At 55.3% G+C, this 16,401-nt stretch overlaps 1 protein-coding gene across 1 annotated transcript in view; it reads right to left on the bottom strand.

The window, feature by feature from the left end:
• Window positions 1-3,979: 3,979 nt before the first annotated feature.
• MYT1 (myelin transcription factor 1) overlaps window positions 3,980-16,401 on the bottom strand; it is a 69,699-nt gene continuing 57,277 nt past the window's right edge. The window contains exons 17-23 of the mRNA XM_014787257.2: window positions 14,421-14,483; window positions 13,992-14,075; window positions 9,959-10,180; window positions 8,416-8,507; window positions 7,676-7,779; window positions 5,209-5,352; window positions 3,980-4,846 (exon numbers count right to left, since the gene is read on the bottom strand). Coding sequence (XP_014642743.2) covers window positions 4,706-4,846; window positions 5,209-5,352; window positions 7,676-7,779; window positions 8,416-8,507; window positions 9,959-10,180; window positions 13,992-14,075; window positions 14,421-14,483 — 850 coding nt within the window. The 3' untranslated portion in view covers window positions 3,980-4,705. The remainder of the gene's footprint in view (window positions 4,847-5,208; window positions 5,353-7,675; window positions 7,780-8,415; window positions 8,508-9,958; window positions 10,181-13,991; window positions 14,076-14,420; window positions 14,484-16,401) is intronic.

The raw sequence follows: 16,401 nt of genomic DNA on the forward strand, positions 1-16,401 counted from the left end.
AGGAGACAACAATGCAATTTAAAAGCCAGAAAACACAGATGTGCAATGAAGGACTCAGCTGACCCAAAACCTGAATTCTAGCCAGAGTGTAGGAAGCTCAGAACCAAGGCAGTCCACACCCCAGAACCTCCCGGAACTGGTAGACTCAGTTTCCGCTGGAAATGGGAGAGGGGCCTGAAACAAGGTAAGAAGTGTGTTTCAGAAGCTGGAAGACCCCCTGAGCCCTGCCCCGACTCTGAGAGCCAGGGAACGCTCCCCTCCTCTGGATAAAGCCTTGAGTTTTATTCTCTGGAGAGTGTAAAAGAAGGTCTGCAGGCCAGGAGAGAAGGCCTAGCTGCGGAAGGGTTCCCGTACCAAAAATAAGTCCTAAGAGACCCTATGTCTACAATGCCAGGAGCCTCCTCCCCTAAGCCCCCAGGGGTTGTTGGCCAAGGCAGACCCTCCAAGCAGGGGGTGGGAGCATCTTCCTGGGGGAAAATAGCTAATGTCCTCATCAAACTGTGGGACCATGCAGCCTTCTAACACCGTGGGAATGGCTGCATGCTGCACCTTCTCAAAGCTGGAGGGGCTGCTGCGCCATCCTCTTCCCACAGCACCTACCCACGGTCACCAGCTAGTGAGCGCAGAGCCACATTCGAGCCCAGGTCTGCTGACCCCACAGTAGACAAACCCTCAGAAGCCCAGGATATCATGGTGGATGGAAGCCAAGTGCTCCTGTTGGAAAGATGCTGAGGACCCAGAACCCCGAGGCCAGGCTCCCTAGTACCTCCCGGAAACCTGGAGTCAGGGAGCAGTTTGGAAAACCCAAAGGTCTTATAGGATCAAAACAGCCTCTTTAGTGCTTGTGGTTCTTCAACATCAGGGGTCCTCCACACCAGTGTTCTGTGTCCATGCTGTTCCCTCTCCAGAAATTCCCTTCCCCTCCATTCCACCATCCACATCCCAAACATTGCCTCCCTGAAAGGTCTTCCGAGACTCCACAGCAGGTCACCCTCTGCAGGGGCCGCTCACACTCTAGGGGCATGCCCTTGGCGCCTTGGGCCTGAGCAGCTGCTGAGGACAAGGCCAAGTCCACCCTGGCTGAAGCCCATGCCCAGGGCCAGGCAGAGACTCGGTTTGGAACCGATCTATGACCCAGAGCTGCTCTCTCCTCTGTCGCCCACCAGTCCCCCGACCAGGAGCAGAGGTCTCTGCTGAGATACAGCTCATGGAGGGATCCCCTCACCCGCACCCCCGTCCCCACCTTCCAAAGCCCCTCTGCCTCCCCACACCCCCCGCCACCACAAACCCACCTGCAGCGTGACGCTGACCTCTGGAGCCCTCTTCCCACCCATGTGGTTTTCGTGGTTCTTCAGACCAACCAGGAGCTCCACAGAGCCCACAGGCAGATGAACATCATCAGTTCCCTGCAGAGCTCACTAACGAAGAAGCAGAACTGAAGACCAGCATCTGCGAGCACCTAACTATTCGCCTTCTCAAGCATCAGTGCTTCTCAACATTGCTGCTCCTTGGAGTTATCTGGAGGCCTTGAAAATAAGTCCTGAGGCCATGCCATGTGGCATTAGGGAGAGGCTCTAGTTTAATCGGTGTGGGTAGACCAGGCTCCCCTGAAGTGTGATGTTTCAGTGTCAGGAAGGATGACAAGCCAGATGAACCCTCAGAAGGGAAAGAGGCAAAGACCACTGGCCAACGGCGGAGGCAAGACTAAGATACCCGGCACCATGGGGACATCTCACATGGGGACGGACATGGCAAGTCACTCCATGGGCGTCTCCTTCCTTCACAGTCCTGGCCTCTGCTGGTCACCTGCCACAAGGCAGCTAGGGCAGGGGCCTCAGGCAGCACCCCCTCCACTCCCAGCCCCCAGCTCCCTAGCCAACTCTCATGCCCCCGAATGATGTCATCTCAACTAGCAGAGGTGACACTTCAAAATCCATCTTGCCCACACCCCAGCATCTGTGTGCTGATGTGGATGGGTCCCCCATCCCCAGTGGGGCCTCAGCAAAGGGGACCCCTCTCGGCAAATGTTCTGCACAACCCGCTTGTGTGTGCTGCCACCTGCTCTAGGTCCCCACAGCTAGCAGCTGGAGCCCTCTAGACACACCAAAAGCCCCCAGGCATCCTAGACCTTGTCTGACTCAAATGAGAGTTGGAAATCAGGCCCAAAATTTTTAAGAATTTTCCTTTGTTCATGTGTCAGATGGGAGCTCCAGATTGGTCTCCAGGGCCAGATTCCCAGGGAGGTCAAAATGTGTTGACAGTTCAGGTTGAATGTGACTGGAAGCCTCAAGTCTCACCCTGGGAGAGCTAGAGCCCCACCTGACACAACAGTGTGAAATGGTGAGGTGCCACTGCAAGGCGAAAAAGCCAAGCACACAAGCTTAAGCAAAAAACAAAAAAACCCAAGAATTTGTTGTCGTCTCACATAACTGGGAAGTGCAAGGGTGGATTGCCTTCAGATCTAGCTGAATCCAGGAGCTCTGAAAAGGGCATCAGAGAGCTCTCTCTTCCTCCTCCCCCACCTCCACCTTTCTCTCTCCATTTCTCAGCTCTGCCTCCCTCCAGAATATCACCACTCTCTCCTACTGCAGATGGCTTCCTCCCGTATCCAGGACAGATGGCCTGGGGCATCCCCCATTCCATAACCCCCAATCTAACGACCCCAGCAGGGAGACTTCTTCTCCCTGACCCTAAGAGAGAACTGATTTGCACGTGCCTGGTCATGCGGGAAGGGGCGGAGCACAATGACTTAGACTTCTAGAACCATACTTCAGGGGAAGGGTAATTCCACAAAGGAGGTGTGGGTTCCACATGTGGGATCAGGGAGAGACCTGAGAAGGAAGAGTCCACCCACCCACCTGCTGCCCAGGAAGGTGAGTGAGGTCTGTACCCGCAAAGGGGACTCATCAGAGCTCTCAGAACAGACACGGCTCCCACTCACAGTCAGAGTGGACTTTTATTAGGAAATCACCCTGCAAACACCCAGAAGTGCTGTGCTGTGGGTTCAATGCGTTTCCTGAGGAAGGAGGGTCACAGTATCAGAGCTGTCAGAGGAACAGGGAGCCTGTGAGCAGGCGACTGCTCGGTGCAGCCTGCACTCCCTCACAGCGACACGACGCAGCCATCAAGAACGGGCACGCAGACACGACACGAGGGACACGCCAGACCACAAACCTCTGTGCTGCACTTAAATAAACAACAAACACAGAGCTCCACTTGCTGTCGTCCGTGCCTAAAACAGAAGGAACCGAAAGGGATACAGAAAACCAAAAAGTCTCTCTTTCCATTGGACCAAGGCAAAAACATTCCCAAATTACCAAAATGCCTCAGTTACAAAATACTTTTTAAAAACTCCATTATTAAAAGAATAAATAAAATATATAAAAAATAACTTGGTCATGTCAAAATTATAACTAGAAGTTATAGCATGATTTTTTTGTGTGTGGCCTATCTCATAGTCGAATACTTCATTTTGCTTTGATTTCATTTATTTCCCTCTCATGGTGTCCCGGTATGGGGTCTAGTTGAAATAGTATAAAATTAATAAATAAAAATGTTAAATAAATAACAAACGTTAACATAAGAGGTTGTGAATATAAATACTTACATCTTGACAAAATTAAATAATTTACAGAATAAACTAACTACTTTTTTATTTCTTCCAGGAAGTGCAATTTCTCTACTTTTAAATACTAACTTGGAATTGCAGTCACAATCGATCTGGACTCTATTTACATGTTAGGAACATTGTGTTTTTAACACATTAAATTAAAATTTACCTTTTTTTGCATCTTGAACGGATCTAAAAAGAAGTAAAACCTTGATGGTCTCCAATTAGAAATGTATCCCCTGACCTCGCTAACGCTGCCCCCGCCTCGGTCAAGGTCAGCCATGACCCGAGTAATTAGGCAGTGACAGGTCATGGGCCTGGGTAGACACACAGAGAGCCAGAGGCCCTGGCCCTGACCCAAACCTGGGTGTAAAGGCCACAGCCCCAGTAGGGAGGGTGACCCCAAGCTGCACGTGTCTATGCAGGTGTGGGGGGCCGGCCGCCCCAGACATGTGGGCTGTGATGTGTAACCGGCGCTGACTCTCGGGGCGTCCCAGGGAGACTCCTGGAGCTGACACTGGGCTGCAGGCCTCTTCCTAACTTAGCCTCCAGAACAGCGCGTTATTCCGTCCTTAACACAAAACTGAATTAAATGGAAACAGAAAACACACTTGCCACATTGGCCTCACGAGCAGACGCACGCCCCTGGGCGCGTGCTCCAGGCTGACACCCTCACACGCACCACCCACCTGTGCCCGCTGCTGCCCTCCCCGCCTGACAGACGAATACTGTGGTTGCAAACTCCAAAACTTCCCTGAGAACCTTGTCCATGAGCTTCCGCTGGAGACTTCGAGCTGCTCCTCAGATTTCTTTCAGAAAACAAAAATAAATCACTTTGTAATACTTCATGCCCCGCCCTGCACTCGAGAGGGGTGGTCGAGGCCTCTGGCCTGGCAAGCGCATCGCATCACGGGAGACACTGATTTCCAGGCACCCTGTTGGATAAACCACCTGATGCTGCCCCAGCTGCCCGCCAGAAGCCACTGGAGTCTGGGACTCTCCACTGGGAGGGCAGGAGAGGGAGGTAAACAACAGAGCCAAGCTGGGGTGCCCAGGCACCTGGGATCAGCAGGGCAGCTTCTCAAACAAGGAGGCCTAGACCTGGATGTCCCTCACGGCCTGCTTGATGCTCTCCAGGAGGTCCTTGTTCTCGGGGTTCTGGTAGCTCTCCTGGTTGGAGTACATGTCGGTGAGGGTGCTCACGTAGGCATCAAAATTCTGTTCACATATTGGCTCCTGGAGAACATAACCAGTTTACAAGCCCCGTCTGTGCAGTGGGCCCCATGGTTTTCAGAAGCAAAGGAAATCAATGGGGGAGCATCCAGTGCATCTCCCCACACCCACAACCACCGAGGACAGCGCTGGCTGCTCCACCCTTGGGCTGAAACAACCATGAGCGTTCTGCTGCAGATTCATAAGCTATCCAGGAGAGCTAGAGCTGCAGTGGCCAGCAGCAGAACCCCAGGGTCGGGGCCCTCCCATCAGGACCGCAGAGGCAGAGGGATGCCCTGCCCTCCTTGCTCCGACCAGAGCACTGGGCGGCAGCCACCAGCTCAGCTGCAGGGCCTGCGGGGCCTGCAGGGCCGCATCCTGCTTACCATGTGCGGAAGGCGGATATTGGCGAGACTTTGGATGAGGGCCTGGCTCAGGCCTGACAGCTCCAGAAACAGGGCTTCGTTCTGCTCCTCAATGAGCTTGTTCTCCTCCTCGATGTTCTTCAGGCTCTTCTCCATGGAAGAGATCTGCACCAGACAGAGAAGGGAAATGCCTCCTGAAATGGGGGCCCATCGACCGTCTCCCTCGCGTCCTCCTGGGAGTGCACTGGGCACGTTCACTGGGCCACGTCTCACATCTGTCCAGGAAAGGGTGAAGAGGCAGAGACCCTGCCTCCCTGGGGGTCCCTGCCACAAGTGAAGGGCTGGCAGTGCCCTGGTCCCTGGATGGAGGAGGGGACGTGGAGACTGAGCCAGGAGCTGTGTGGGGCCATGGCTTTCTGTGCCACATCTGTCCTACAGGGCTGGGGAGGAGCACAGCTCTAAAGCACCCTGGGCTCAGATCTTGGCCCACCACTGTTCCTCCATGCTTCCTATTCCTTGTCTGTAATGGGAAGACTGCACCCACCTTGTAGGGGGTCGGGCTGCCTTTGGGTTTTCCACCACCAGAAAGACCAACAAAGGGCCTCACTAAAGCTGTGGAAGGCAAGAAGAGCAGGCAACCGCATCCCCCTCTGCAACTCGTGGCTGAGTGGAGCCAGCCCACGACTTCTCCAGCGCACCCGGAGAATGCCCAGGGATTTCCAGCACAAACGCTTCTCCTCCTCCAGACTCAACAGGGCACCAGGAGGGAATCCTGGTCAAAAGCCCAGAAGTTTCTCCCAAGGGGGCTCTCAGGGTTCCACGCTGGAATCCCAACGGACGGTGACAACAGAACTGACGGCCCTGGGCGGCTCAGGCCACAAGGTGAGTCTCAGGGTCAGTGTAACCCTGTGCAGAGGTTCACGGCCAGGGTGGGGAAGGCGGGGCACCTGCCCGGAGCCTGGCCTGGAGAAGAAAGGCCTGGGAGGGCAGCCCCATGCCTGACTCACGTTAAAGGAGACTTGGGGCAGAGGCAAACTGACACACTGTGTGACACACCAAGCCGTCCCCTAGATGCAGGGTGGTGAGCGGCCTTTTAGGAGGCTGTGGACGGAATTGAGTGCTTTCCTCCAACCACATGGCTCTGTGACCTCTGGCTGGGGAGCATCACAGTTTCTTCACCTGGTGACAAGCCTTTGGCTTTAAAAGGTTTGAGTAGGGTCAGGGGCTGGCCTTCTCTTCTCCTGAGCCCTTCTGCAGAGCACACAATTGAAAACTCCCTCCAGGGGAAGGGGGCTCCGAGTCCTTTCAAAAGGATGCTCGTGAATAATCTGTTTTTAAAAAGGTGGGCATTGTCAAATAAAGAGAAATTAGAGGTGCCGCCCCAAGGGTACTGACACTGGAGGGTCCTTGGACTTTGAGAAGCAAAGGAGCAGGGAGGGACAGAGGGAGACAGCAACACAGCGATGTGTCTCAGTGCCCAGAGACAGCCCCGGCATTCCTTCTCTGCTTCTACTGCCTGTGAACCTAGAGAAGACGCTGCACGGCAGAGGGAAAATCCTTCCTGACGCCACGTGCTGATGCTGTTTTCACACAGGCTTCTGAGTGACAGGAGGGTAGTGCAGAAGCTTGTTTGCCAGGAGGAAGGAGCAGCCCAAGCCACGTGGGGCTCCAACATGTCACACTGCAGCCTCCAGAAAGGGGCCTCACCATCTTCCCCCCCATCCTCTCTGCACTCATGTCCTGCAGGGCCTGGTCCCGCCTTGTCCCTCTGTCCCTCCAGCCGCAGGGCACACGGCTATGTGTGGCCTCTCCGTCTGCGCCGCCAGCTCTGCTCCAGCCCCTACTCAGCAGCCAAGGGCGAGGCATGGTCTTCTTTTCAAAATAAGACCTTTACTGCTTTTTTTTCTGATTACAAACGTTCATTTGGGGGAAATCAGAGAGCTGTGGTGCATACATTTAGAGTAATTTGTAATCTGTCACTCAGCAACAGCAGCTCTTTCTGGGTCAGACACTCGTGCTAATTGCTTTCCTCATAGAAACACACTCATCTTACAACAGCAAGGAGTAGATTCCTATTATTATCTCCGTTCTACCAGTGAAGTGCAGATTGGTTAAGAAGTTCGCCAGGTCACTTAGCCGGTGTGTGGCAGGGCTGGGGTGGAACCTGGCTCCGGCCCAACTCTTAGAACCCACACTCTGGATTCAACTGACCCACACAGTCCTGCTGACAGGACTAGTAACACTAAAGGACCACTCGCCCTGACGGGACCCCCAGCCGCCAGCACTGCAGGACCCCTAACGCTGGTGGAACTACCAACGCTGGCGGGCGGAGCATATTCGGAGCGTCCCTGAACACTGCACCATGGGCTCAGCCCAACAGTGACTTCGATGAGGCTCGGCTCTTCCTACTGCACAGAAGGACTTTCTGGAGTTGGGAGGGCGGGGGCATGACACCGGGGAGCCATTGGGTAGGGGCAGCACCACCGACCTGAGACTGCAGCTGCACCATGGCGGCCTCCATCTCCGAGTTGGACTCGTTCAGGTCGCGAATCTCCTGGTTCAGCTGCTTGATCTCCTCATCATTCTCCAGCACTGCCCCAGAGAGAAACTTCGGTCATGGCTCTTGGCCTCAAGCCCAGGCCAGCAAGTGGGGGTGGGGCAGAGGCCTGCTTTCTAGACGGACCTAGGGACCCCTTTCCAAGCGGAGGCACCCAGCCTGGTTCTGAGCTCCCTCAGTGGGCAGCTCATAACCCACATTTCATGCTGGCAAAATCGGTCTTGGAGACTACTAGTTGTGTGTCTGTTTGCCTCCTGGCTCTGGCCAGTAGGTCGGAGAGTGTACACCTCTTTGGCAGGTATTAATTGCTAAGATAAAAATGGAAGTTTTTCCAGATGATGCTGAATTTCCTCAGCTTCCCTCTTCGTTGAGTTTAAGTGAGTTCACAACTCCACAAACCCTGAGAACATGGCTTACTGTTCTACCGGCAGGTTCTCTGATGCCAACACTCAACAAGGCCCAGGTCAGAGCAGGCACAGCCACTCAAGGGCCCGGAGCCCAGGGGTTCACAGCCAAGGTCAGGACACCCACTGGCTCAGCTCAAGGGGTCTGTCTCCACCATGGCTCACTCCAGGAGGGCCTTTGCCTGCCTCAGCCCCTTGTCACCAGTCCTGCTCACTCACCCAGGTGACCAAGATCCCACGCAGGGACTACAGGAGGGGCATCCTTACCGTCACTCGTCTTGAACTTTGTGCTGAGAACCTCGTCCCCTGAGAGCTTTCCCTTCTTCCCAGCAAAGGTCGCTCTAGGACAGCCAGACAAGCTGGAAGCAAAGGTCACACATCAAGATCCAGTCTAAGGTCACACACCACAGGCCACGCCAAGGTCATACACCACAGGCACTCTGAGGTCACACCACAGGCCAGTCCAAGGTTACACGCCACAGGCCAGTCCGAGGTCACACACCACAGGCCAGTCCGAGGTCACACGCCACAGGCCAGTCCGAGGTCACACGCCACAGGCCAGTCCGAGGTCCCACACCACAGGCCAGTCCAAGGTCACACACCATAGGCCAGTCCGAGGTCACACGCCACAGGCCATCCAAGGTCACACACCACAGGCCATCCAAGGTTACACACCACAGACCATCCAAGGTCACACACCACAGGCCATCCAAGGTCACACACCACAGGCCATCCAAGGTCACACACCAGGGGCCAGTCTGAGGTCACACATCACAGTGAAAGCCAAATCCTTGCCGGCTGCCAGCCTGGTAGGATCCTGGTGTGCAACTTTTTAGCTCATCTCCTTTTGCCCCCTGCTCCCTGGCTCAGCCCCCCGGCTCCCTCACTCCTTGTCCAGCAGCCCAGGCTGTTCCTGGCTCGGGCCGGGGCCCTGAAGGTTTGGGTATGGGGAAGCTCCTCACGCCTCCTCAGAGAGGCCTTCCTCACCACCCCCTGCTGCTATCTCCTCTGCCATACCAGGGATTTCGCTCATTTGTGTGTCTGCAGCCTGTCTCCCCGGCCACCCCGCCCACGTCAACTCCAGGAGGGCCATTGTCTCTCTTGTTCTCACTCTATCTCTAGAGCCCGGTACTTGGCGGACTCGCTGTAGAGGCTTGTGGAATGAATGAGTTAATGAATCGCGTAGGTAGAGAGACAAGGGCAAAAAAAAAGGATGGTTTCTGACGGGACCAGGCGGTGAGCCTGTGCACCTCAGCCATCGCCCTGGCTGCCCAGCACAAAGAGGAGGACTGGCGAGGCAAGGCCCCCCAGCCCTGGGGCAGGTGCTGGGGGGCAAGGGAGAGCCGGTCAGCACTGCCCGGGCCCAATGCCCAGGCAGGGAGGGGTCTTGTGACCAGGTCCCTTGCAAAGTGGGCAGAGGCCTGGGCCCAAGGTTCAAAGAAAAGGCCCCGGAGGAGGGGCAGGGCTTGAGGCGTGGCAGACGAAGCTTTTCGTGAGAAGCCGGCAGCCTGTTACAAGGACGCACACACCAGACACGGGCTCTGCTCACTCACACCGGAGGGCCTCCATCGGGATGGGGAAGGAATTTTTGACAGTAGACACATGGGGCGACACATGTCACAGGCACCATCAGGTACCATCTGGTACCAACAGGCTTTCTATGGCTTCTCAGTCGGCTCCAAGCTGGGCCTCCAGAAGCTACAGGTGGCACCTGAGCCCTAGTCTGGCCCCCCGGGGGGCCTTGCCTACAGCCCCAAAGCTTCGGTCCCTACTGGAGGCACAGGGAGGCAGGGCGTGCAGAGACGGTTACCTCCGATGGGTGAGGAAGCTCCCGTTGGCGTGGCCAGAGCCATCACAGCCCGGAGTGGGGCAGGTGGGCCCCTCGTTCTTCAGCGACTTCCAGGAAAATGACGAGCCGTTGAGGGAACCCTCTTTCTGTCTCCGGGCGGCCAGCGGGCAGCCAGACGCACTTCTGTGAGAGGCATATTTTCCACTGATGTGACCGAGCCCCACGCAGCCAGGAACTGGGCACCTGGGCACAGAGGTCAGAGGTGAGCACAGGGGTGCCAGAGGTGGGAGGAGAAGCCCCGAGACTCTCCCGAGCCAGATGCTGAGATCCGCTGGGGGCTCCTGAATAAATTTCCACTGGTGGAGCGAGTCCTGGAGCCTCAGAGAAGAACCTGGGCCTTCTTGACCCGAGGTGAAGGCAGCAGGCACCATGTTCCCTCTCCAGCCTCAGCTTCACGTCCCCTGCACAGCTGGAGGGTCAGTAGCTCCTTCTCTCCCTGTCCCTCAGCAGCCATGACCCCCCCGGTCCCCGGGGCTGGACCTCTGGGCCCACACCTAGACCTTGCTGCCAGTGTCACTTCTGCATCACCGCAGCAATGTGGAATTAAGGTGTCGGCTGAGACCACCCAGAGGCCACTTGCTGGGTGGGGCCTTGCACCAAACACGGGACCCGGGGCACCTGTGGGGTCACAGGGGGTTACAAGTGCACCCTAAGCCAGGCAGCTCAGGGATAGCAGAGGCCCCATCACCCCACAGCTTCCCAGAGGCTGATCATGGCACGATGCCCATGGATGTCCCAGCTTTGCCACATCTGAAACATGTGTTCTGGAAGAAAGAACACAAGGCCCCATAGCTCGTGTGGGAAAGACTGACTCAGACACTCCACAACCATTCCTGCCTGAGGCCGGCTTAGAACAGCATTCTCCTTTGTTCAGGGTGTGAAGGAGAAAGAACCCCTTATGGAAATAATGAACACCCAGGGACAGGTGAGATAACAAGAAAGATTCAGAATGATGTCCCCTCACACTGCCGTGGGAATCCGTTCCACGGCATAGAAAACAGGACAACGCAGAGGGTTGGGACTTCCTTGGGGGGGACCTGGACCAGGAGCTCCCTGCAGCGCCTTCTGAGCACCGACGTCTCAGGATCCTGCGATCTAAGGTCTAGATCAGCTGGGAACAGACACCTGACCAAGGACAGGATCCTCCATCTGCAAGTTCTTAGTCTTCTCCCTCCAACAAAAGAGACTCCTCTAGCTTGCCATTTGTCACCTGCTTTCTATGTGCTGCAGACCTAGCAAACACACAGGACCCCAAGAGGGGACACATCGCCCCACTTTGCAGAGAGGTCCCTAGGGTTCAGAGAAGTCAGAGGCAGGAAGCCCACAGGAGGGCAAAGGTCATTCCAGGGTCTCCTGCTGTGGTGGGGGCGTGGGGGGACGGGGCTGCACTGCACAATAGCAAGGCTGACCCAGACTCATTGCCCCCACACTCTGGCCTCATCTCAGAGGCAGCCATTGCGGACACTTTACCAGCCTCCTCAGCCGAGACCGTCCTCACTTGTTCCTCTCCATTGGCTCTCTTTCCTCTCTTACTCGTCCCCGCATGTGGGCCCCAGATGTGTGGGATGTGCACTGAGCCTGTCCAAGCTCATCTCAGCCACCAGCCCAGAGTGGAGACACTGCCGGGGCCGTTGCAGGGCCTGGGGGACGTTCCATTCTGGGTCTGCCCCCAAAACTGGACACCTCCCAGCTGAGGGGCCCAAGAGACACCTGGGCCGGGCACCCCAAGGTGCCTGTGAGGCCTGACATCACAAGATCAAAAGGACAAACGGGAGGCAGGTCTTCACAGTTACAACACACAGTTGACTCTAAACTCTCTCTTGCCACTTTCTTTGCAAAGCCCTAACCCTCCTCATCAGGAGGGGCTGCTGGTGTTTCCCTGGAATTACATCGTAGTGAGTATTTCAAGCAGGTAACACTGCTTCTTTCCCTCCACACCCAGGTCCAGATCTGCAGAGCTGCCAGGTGACCTCGCGTTAGGGCCTGTGTGGGGCGCCATGTCGGGCAGCTTCTGTGCTCCCCAGGCAAGCTTGTGGTGGGGTGCAGGGGCAACATGCTGCTGGGACCCCAGTCAGAGGCACGTCTTTTTGTCAGATGCCAGCATGGCTGGGGACAGCTAGGGGCCTCTCCACGGGCAAGGGGCATTCAGCTCCCGACCCCAGTGCTGGAACCTCTGCAGACTTTTATTGCCAGTTATTTAGTTGTGGCCACAGGGATTTACCACAAAGTGCTGACATGACTTAATCTCAAGCAGTGCAGATACACGACGTCATAAAAGGAAATACTACTTCCATCAGCCCTTCCAAAATCACAGCTAGTGCATGCTAACAAAATCCCATCACACAGCAGGACCTGACACACCTATTAAAGTTTCTGCTGCAGTCTGCACTTGTTTCAAGACGCTAGTCAATTATAAATATGGTGAAAGTTTATGGCTAGGGAAGAGGGATTATAAAATGGAGCCACTAAGTCGGCAGTCTCCCCTCCTTGCCATGGAGACATTAGGAACTTCACCCATCCTGTAAATGCTGAACTGTTTCTAAAAGTCACATTCTCCACTTGGCTGCAGAAATCTTGTTCTTTAAAAAGCAGAGTTGACAGCACATTAGGAAGAGGAAAACCATTTTTCCCAGTTAACTTGAAAATTGCTGATCTTGTTTTTAATCATTTGCAAATGCAGCACAATTCACTTATAATATCCCTACCAGCAGGATCCTTACTAAATTCATAATAGCATTGCATTTATTTGATCACAGGCAAATTCCTGGATTCTCAGAAGGAAAAATACTCTTTATCTACCCTAGCATTTGTAGGTAGCATTCACGAGACCAACAACTACGTACTTTGCATTTTTGATTTAGCATTCTTTACAGTTTCATTGTAAAAATTAAATAAGCCACAGCCTTATTACACCAAACAGCTGGTGGGGCTGTCCCCTTTGAAGGGGGTGATGTTGGTCAAATAAGCTCCTCCTCCATGGCTGAGCAGATGTATGTGTGCAGCTGGGTGAGCTCCAAGGAGAGCGCCCGCATCTCAGGTCAGGTGGCTCCCTCTGCAGGGGTGAGTGTCTGGCTGTTCCTGGCCCACAGGTAACACAGTCAGGCACACCTGCTTCCTGTGGACCTGCCAGGCTCGCCCTGACCAAGCCAGCCCCATGAGGCAGCCAGAGCCGTTCCCTTCCACTCCTCACCTGCCAAGGGGACCACTGCCAGCTTTGCCCAGTGTCAGCTCTGAAACTCCAGAGCACATTGGACAGTGGGTCACCCTGTTTACACCTGTGGCAGAGCCTTGCCCCCACCTGCAAGTGGGGAGTCAGGGGGCAAGTTCCCTTCTGGAAGGATAAGCTTGCAACAAGCCCCCACAGAGTGGAGCACACACAGGGTCAGAGTTCATGCAAAGCCCCCTGATAACATGTCAGGCCTCCTCAGTGAGAAGGTCAGTAGAGGGTTTCAGGGACTTCGATCACTTAAAGCCCAGAAGGTCTCTCCTTCTCACAGCAGTGTCGAGGTCCCAGTTCAGGGTGACCCTCCTGGGGTCCCTCACTCCACACCAGCTGTCTGCGAAGGTGTGTGAGCATGCAGGTGTGTGGGACGCAGACACACACGGTTTGAAAATTCGTCGTCTTTCTAATCATCCTCTCTTCCTTGACCTTTCCCCCCAGACCAAAAAAGTGCAGACTGCAAGGCCCATGAGCACCCAGGACCCCCAGGGGCACAGGCAGCAGGGCGTTTTGCTTCTCCCAGGCCCATCAAACACCTCCAGACCTAAGAAGCCCAGACAGGGGCCAGTGTCTGTGCCGTCAGTACAATGCAAGTGGCTCGTGCCTTCATAGGTGTCCACATGCATGGTATGAGAACTTCTGTAAAAATGGGTATTGTCATTGATCAGCCATATTAATGAAAATGGAATCTAGAAGGAACTTCTTAAAAATATGAAATACAGGAAAATCCCAATTCTGTAAAGGAGCAAAGGGGCCAGCAGGACCCTGACTTACTTCATCAGCTCAGGGTCTTCCTTGTCGTCCTTCGTGGGCGTCACCTTGGCTCCACTTTTCTTGGCACGAGGGCAGCCTGACAAGCTAGTTTTGAAAGAGGAAAAATTGCTGCAGTAGTTCACACCCACCTGCCTCACCTCCTCCCAAGTTCTGTGATCAACAGCCCGGAAGATCCCAAGGAACCTTTTGCCAGCGAGCGCTCTACCAGGCAGTAGGGCCACGGACAGGAAGCGTCACTATGAGCCCCAAGCTCTGGCTGCAGGAGGAAGCCTGAGCAGGCTCCAGGAACGTCAACAATTCAGATTAAAGAGATGAAACAGGCTTTAATTGCCAGCAGCATTAATGTCTTATTTGGAGTTTTACAACTTCATCTAAGGAAGAAACCCCCCACCACTGCCAGCCTGGCACCCCAGGGCATGGCAGGCTCACCTCCGGTGCGATGCGTAGTTCCCCGTTATGTGGCCAGAGCCGTCACAGCCAGGTGTGGGGCACCTGCGGAGAACAGAGGAGCTGGGACCAGAGCCAGTGAAGACACTTGGCCACAGAAAGATGCCCTCCCTGCTCAGCTCCTCTGTGGGCCCACCCACCTCCCCAGCGCTGAGGACTTACAAACGGCGGTGTGTCCGGCCAGCCTGCTGCCACCACCTCTGGGCTTCAGAACTTTGACACCCAGTCTCCCTAAGGGGGCCCAGGAAGGCCAAGAGGAGAGCACGTCACCACTGCAGGGATGATGGACTCCCACCTTGGCCTTCTGCAAGGTTCTAGACTGGACTAGAAGGTTCCAGAACACACATGGGCCTTAACTTTAAACATGATCACTCAGAAAGGCAAACCTAACCCCTAAGACAAGTTCATCTTCCTTGATGCTTCTGGGAGGAAGAGGGCTTGTGCTCACAGAGGGGAAAGAGGGCTTGCTCTCATGAGGGGGAAGAGGGCTTGTGCTCATGGAGGGTTGCCACCGTTAAGAGCAAATGAACAGATGTCGACTGGGCACCCACGACATGCCATCCCCAGCGCTGGTCACGTCGGAGCATGATTCTTACTTAGTGAGTGCAGAATTTGCACAGCAGGGGGCTTTGGAGGGGTGGCAGGCACTGGCCAGGGTAAGGAGGGGAGACACAGAACACAAAAGGCCCACTTTATGCACCCAGAATGTTTGGTGAGCACATCACATAGAAGGTAAAAATTTCACTTTACTATACGAGCGTGAGTTTTCTTAAGTTATTTTTCCCTGAATGTCCACCAAGGAAAAGGGAGTGAGTTCCTGCTGGTGTCCGCGTGGGGAGGTGCGCCTGATTCCGCAAGTGGATCCTTGGGAAGCCTCCTCCTGAGCAGGCGTGTGGCTTCGCACCTTGTCCCTCGTGAGGGCACGGCTCCAACCCTGCGGGACCTGGCAGGGTTGCATCTGGAGAGCCTGCTATTCACAGAGCGCTCATCTGCCATTTCTGGTTTCATCCACACAGAGAATCATGAGAGCCGAAGCCGTTCCTTAGTACAAAAGTGACCCCAAGAGGGTCGTGGGGACTAACGCCAGCTGGAACGGGACACAGGTCCTTGCCTCTCTATCAACAGAGGGCTCTGTGGTGCTCAGGTCCCTGTGCTGTGCACGAGGCCCTTCCTCAGTGTCCTCCTTCACCGTCACACGCTGCGTCTGGCGTTGGGGGCAGAACAGAGGAAGCCAACACAGCCAAAGAACCCCCCGCAGCCTCTGGGCCTCTGCTCAGACCCCCGCAGGCCGACACTGCCCATTCCCCATCAGAGAAACCCTGAGGCCGGCACAGCAACTGGAGGGCTCGATGCCCAGGGGTCTCCTCTCGCCCCTCCCTGCCCAGTTCCTTCTCCAGCCCCTGGACTTTCTCAAGGCACCCTCCTCATCCCTGCCCCGGGGGCCACACATCAAACGCCTCCCTGGCCTGTCAGCAGGCCAACTGGTCAAATCACCCTCCTGTCGGGTTTTGGGGTAATTCGAGCCCCATTGAAGTTATGATGGCTCCTGCCCCAGTCATCTGTGATCACATTTCAACCCACACATGCCTGGTACAAGGAGGTTTTTGCATTTTAATAGAAACCACTCACCACCACCATTTGGGTAGGCTTCACCCTTTCAAACAAACCCTAAACTGCTGCCACACTCCTACTCTGGTGCTTTGTGTTTCTGCATTGTCCGAGGTCCAGGGTGCAAGCTGCTTGGGATGGCCCCTCGGGACTGTGCTGTGGGCACCGGGTCCTTCGGGCACCGCAGGGTGTCCCTCACACAGCTCTCTGTGTTGAGGCCAAGGCCCCCCTGGCGCCCCACTGCCTCTTCCTCAGCTCAGGGTGCCCTGCCGAACGCTCCTGTGGCCAAGATAGTAGTGGCCAAGCTGTTCCTGCTCTGGGGGGCCAAGTACAGAGTGAGGACACGCTTCTCCCT

The sequence above is a fragment of the Ceratotherium simum genome, chromosome 21 (assembly GCF_057802395.1).
Source record: "Ceratotherium simum simum isolate JZ-2026a chromosome 21, ASM5780239v1, whole genome shotgun sequence".
Taxonomy (NCBI): domain Eukaryota; kingdom Metazoa; phylum Chordata; class Mammalia; order Perissodactyla; family Rhinocerotidae; genus Ceratotherium; species Ceratotherium simum.